The sequence below is a fragment of the Hyperolius riggenbachi genome, chromosome 2 (assembly GCF_040937935.1).
Source record: "Hyperolius riggenbachi isolate aHypRig1 chromosome 2, aHypRig1.pri, whole genome shotgun sequence".
NCBI lineage: Eukaryota > Metazoa > Chordata > Amphibia > Anura > Hyperoliidae > Hyperolius > Hyperolius riggenbachi.
The window spans coordinates 33,688,833-33,694,450 of NC_090647.1; the positions used below are offsets into that span (position 1 = coordinate 33,688,833).

Here is a 5,618-nt window from a genome sequence, read left to right on the forward strand (position 1 = left end):
ATGGCGTCTGCTGATCTGAGCCAGGAGCTGGAGTGTCCCGTCTGTCTGAGCATTTATACAGATCCTGTAATCCTGAGATGTGGTCACAACTTCTGCCGGGTCTGTATTGAGCGTGTGCTGGATACACAGGAGGAGTCTGGAGGTTATTCCTGTCCTGAATGTAGAGAGGAGTTTACGGAGCGGCCTACACTGCAGAGGAACATTGCCCTGAGGAAGATAGCAGAGAGTTTTCTGTCTACTCAGCCAGATCAGGAGGAGGCCGGAGTCTTCTGCAGTAACTGTGTGGACTCTTCTGTGAAGGCTGTTAAATATTGTCTGCACTGTGACGTTTCTCTGTGTGGTAAACACCTGAGAGTCCACAGCAAGGCACCAGAACATGTCTTATGTGACCCCAACACTTCCCTGGAGAACAGGAAATGCTCCGTCCATAAGAAGATTCTGGAGTATTACTGCACTGAGGATGCTGCCTGTATTTGTGTTTACTGTATAGCAGGGCAACACAGAGGACACCAGGTGGAGATGCTGGATGAGGCTTCTGAGAAGAAGAAGAAGAAGCTGAGAAATGTTCTGCAGAAACTGATGGCAGAGACAGAGGAGGCTGAGAAAAGAGTCCAGAGTCTGGAGGAACACAAGAGAAAAGCACAAGAAAAAGCAGATGGTGAAACAGAGAGAGTCACTGCCCTGTTTAGAGACCTCAGGAGACGGCTGGACGATCTGGAGAAGAGAGTCCTGAGTGACATCATGAGACAGGCACAGCAGGTGACACAATCATATAATGATGTCATTAGACAGCTGGAGATAAAGAAGGAGGAGCTGTCCAGGAAGATGCGTCACATTGAGGAGCTGTGTAACATGACTGATCCACTGACTGTCTTACAGGAATCAGACACAGGTGACTTGTGTGACACGGAGGACAGAGAGAGACATGATAAACAGCTCCATGATGGAGGGGATCTGGATGTGGCTGGCATCTCACACACATTACACACAGGACTATCTGATATCATGTCTGGGGTAATAGTGCAGAAACATACAGACACACAGACCTATCCACATTCTACTACAGAGGACAAAGTTCCCATTACTGCTAAACTATCCAGGCCACACACCCAACCCACCTCCACTGCACAACACACAGAGTGCCAGGCTGAGGGGACAAACATTGGGGCTGCACAGCAAACATCAGGGCTGCCAGTGTATGCAGACATATTACTGGATGTAAACACAGCTAGTAATGATCTACATATATCAGCTGACAGGAAAACTGCATCCCAGGCAGACAGAAGGCAGAATCGCCCAAAAACACCAAAGAGATTTCAGAATGATCAGGTGTTGAGCAGGCAGAGATTCTCCTCAGGGCGATATTACTGGGAGGTGGATGTTGGGGGATCAGATAAATGGACAGTCGGGATGTGTTACCCCAGTATGGCCAGGAGAGGAGATCAGTCAGTGATTGGATGTAATAACAAGTCCTGGTGTTTGTACAGGTATTATAATCAGTACTCAATAGTACATGACCGGAAAGATATCCGGTTACCTGACAAGATCCCCAGTGATAGAGTCAGAATATGTCTGGATTATGAGGCCGGGCAGATCTCCTTTTATGCCCTGTGTGACCCGACCAGACACCTCCACACCTTCACTGCTGCCTTCACTGAGCCCCTCCATGCTGGGATAAGTGTATGGAGAGGATCTATAAAAATATCTGGGGGCATCAGGGGAGGTGAGAGATCCGTTCACTGGTGACATCACAAATACTTGCTAGTTACCTATGATTTCTAGGGACAGTACTGTCATCAAAATTTCTGTCACTGAGAACATCCCTGGATTTCTGCTCTGAACAATCGTAGCATGAAATCCTCATTCCTTATTAACGTCTGTAACTTTATTATCTTCACCTGATACAAAGTGAAATCTGACATAAATACAGAAATCAGAATAGCGAGACTATACGTGTGTGTATGTGTGTGTGTGTGTGTGTGTGTGTGTGTATGTGTGTGTGTGTGTGTGTGTGTGTGTGTGTGTGTGTGTGTGTGTGTGTGTATGGTGTGTGTGTGTGTGTGTCTGTCTGTGTCTGTGTGTGTGTGTGTGTGTGTGTGTGTGTGTGTGTGTGTGTGTGTGTGTGTGTGTGTGTGTGTGTGTGTGTGTGTGTGTGTGTGTGTGTGTGTGTGTGTGTGTGTGTGTGTGTGTGTGTGTGTGTGTGTGCGTGTGTGTGCGTGCGTGCGTGTATAAATAATGCATTTAATGGTGCCTTAGCAGTGGTAAATAATAGTAGGTGGCATACCTAAGCCTTACGTAATCCGTAGCTCACAGGCAGTTGCATCAGTGGGGGATTAGCATGGATTACACCAGTGCATCAGGTAATACAAATCCTGCATGTAATAAGCACCACTCATTTGGGAAACAGCTTTAATGACTTTGGCCCAGAGCACACCAAAAACCTCTATCAGATCCGCAAACGCTAGAAGTATTTGAAGCAGATTTTCAGAGCAAGTCTAGGCATGTTAAGGCCTGGAACTCACTACAAAACGCTATCACTAATCGCAATCGCTAGCGTTTTGTATGAGCGTTTTGCACCCAGATTTAAATTGATTGGTCCATTTTCAAGCTGCATATATTTGCATAAAAATGTGCATCAATTAGCATCAACTTGGAAGAATTTCCTTATCTGTGATTATCCCTAGCCATTAACAGTGCAAGAATGGCAGCACTTAAATATTCCCCTTGAAAATCAATAGGTACATTTTGATTGGCTATTATAGGCTCCACCCACTTTTCTGAATATGAATCCCAGTCACCACACACACACACACACACACACACACACACACACACACACACCTACACACCTACACACCTACACACACACACACACACACACACACACACACCATACACACACACACACCATACACACACACACACAGACACACACACACACACCCACCATACACACACACACACACACAGACACAGACAGACACACACACACACACACCATACACACACACACACACACACACACACACACACACACACACATACACACACACACACACACACACACATACACACACGTATAGTCTCGCTATTCTGATTTCTGTATTTATGTCAGATTTCACTTTGTATCAGGTGAAGATAATAAAGTTACAGACGTTAATAAGGAATGAGGATTTCATGCTACGATTGTTCAGAGCAGAAATCCAGGGATGTTCTCAGTGACAGAAATTTTGATGACAGGGCTCATTGCAGTTCCCTCTAACATACAGTAAACCCTGCACAGTACAGTCCTGATGACGTCAGCGGGACCACGTGAAGGTGGAGCGCAGAAGAAGCCGACCCGGAAGCCAACCTGGCAAGGTCGGCATCTGCAGCGGAGGATACCAGGAGCCACCGGAGCAGCGGCGTGGGCACATGACAGCTGCCAGGGGCTGGAGGAAGCCCCAGGTAAGTGGATTTTTATTTTTTAATTACCTTGGACGTATCCTTTAACTTACTTGGGGCTTCTTGCAGTCCCCTGGAGTCATCCTGTTCCCACGTCATTGCTGCAAGGCAGCAGCCAGCCACCCACGCAAAGCTGGATTGCCTCTAGAGATGGCCAGAACTGTTCACCTGGCGAATAGTTTGTGGCGAAAAATGGTACATTCGACCCACCCCTTATACATTATAATGGAGCCAAACTTTGACCCCTCACCCCAGAGTCAGCAGACACATGGCAGCCAATCAGCTATCCCTCCCACCTGGACCAGACCCCACCTATCAGAAAGCCAGCACAGCAGCCATTTTGCAGTCTGTGTTTGGCTTCTGTGCTACGCAGATCAGGGAGAGTGTGTGGCAGATAGGGAAAGCGTTAGTTAGACCTGTGTCCTCAGTGTAGTTTCTTGCTGCTACACTATCAACTCATCATCTACATCACCCCAGAGCCCTTCTAAAGGCTCTGTTTTGATCTTGTGATCTTGATGTTCAACGTGTCCACACAGTGCACTTGCTCTTGTTATATTGCAATCCTGTGTGTCCAGTGCACACATTAGCTGTTCAAGACAGGTCTGCTGGTTCTAGTAGTGCACTGACCATAACCCAATAATCCTTCACCACCACTACTGGCATCCAGAGATGATCAGATACCTAATATTCGAGTTCGGATAGTGTCATCCAGCTCGCCTGCCACCCCCCTCCACAAGGGGGCGCCGGTCCTCCCGAGAGCTAGCCTGCCCCACGCGCTACCGCCACCTGCCACCGGGGGGCGCCGGGGCTCTCAGGAGGACTGGCGCCATCCGGCGGTGGGCGGCGGTAGCGCAGGGTGGCCCGGCATCCGGGAGCCCCGGCGCCCCCCGGTGGCATGCGGAGGTAGCACAGGGGGGGTCAGGCCAGCTCTCAGGACGACCGGCGCCCCCTGGTGGCGGGCGGTGGTAGCGCTGGGCAGCCCGGCACCCGGGAGCCCCGGCGCCCCCAGGTGGCCGGCGTCGGCAGCGCGGGGGGTCAGGCTGGCTCAACAGAGGACCGGCGCCCACCGTTGGCGGGCAGCGGTAGCGCAGGCGGGGGACAATGCCCGCGGCTAGCGAGGCCCAGCTGCCATAAGAACTGGATGTAGTCAGGGCAGAAGAGTTCCAGGTGCGGACCAAGCTGGCAGGAGGAGAGGGGGGTGTGGCCAATGCCCGAGTCCAGCGAGGCCCAGCTCCCATAAGAACTGGGTTTAGTCAAGGCAGAAGAGTTCCAGGTGCGGGCCAAGCTGGCAGGAGGGGGGGGGTGTGGTCAATGCCCGAGTCCAGCGAGGCCCAGCTCCCATAAGAAGTGGGTGTAGTCAGGGTAGAAAAGTTCCAGGTGCGGGCCAAGCTGGCAGGAGGAGGGGGGGGGCGTGGGGTGGGGTGGGGGTTCAATGCACGAGGCCAGAGAGGCCATGCTCCCATAAGAATTGGATGTAGTCAGAGAAGAAGAGTTCCAGGTGCGGGGCAAGCTGACCGGAGGAGAGGCCGGGGGCATGGATGAGGTCCCTGGCAGAGGCCACCACTCGGGCACTCGCAGGGCAGTCGGATCGAGTTTGGCGGCAGCCAGGGTCCTCCGTCCCGGAGGCTCCGATGAGAGCGGATCTGGCCGGCCGCGCCCAGGCATGGCTCCACAGCTTCGGACAAGCTAGGCACCGATCCCCCCTAAATGGGGGGTGGGTTCCGACCGTCCATGACCCGAGCCCGCCACCCTCGGGGAGAATGTCAGGAGGCGTTCCTCCGGCGAGAAAAGTGCCTAAACTGGAGCCTGCTAGGGGGTAAAATGTCAACTTTTTTCCCGCACTGGAGCCTGCTAAGGGGAAATATCACCTTTTTTTCCGGCTAACTTGTCCTGCCTGAAGCCTGCTAAGGGGAAATGTCAAAGTTTTTCAGGCCAGCCTGGCCCGCCTAGAGGTTGCTATGTGAAAAATGGCAAAGTTTTTCCGGCCAGCCTGGCCCGCCTGTGAGGTCGCGGGGCAAGCTGTCTCAAAAGAGCCTGCTCAACCCTCACTGATTTCGGGCGACTCCGGGACCTCGCTCCCCGGAGGTCCCCTGGAAGTCCCGATGAGAGCGGATTTGAACGCCCGGGCCGACCCAGAGTTCCATGAGGTCGGGTGACTTTGGCGGCCAGGCTGG

General features: G+C 52.0%; 1 protein-coding gene across 1 annotated transcript; it reads left to right on the plus strand.

Annotated features, from left to right (window-relative positions):
- LOC137544749 (E3 ubiquitin-protein ligase TRIM11-like) lies at positions 1–1,746 on the plus strand. Its single transcript, XM_068265840.1, has 2 exons — positions 1–1,014; positions 1,177–1,746. The coding sequence occupies exons 1-2, from the start codon at positions 1–3 to the stop codon at positions 1,744–1,746; spliced, it is 1,584 nt and encodes a 527-aa protein (XP_068121941.1).
- Positions 1,747–5,618: the final 3,872 nt, after the last annotated feature.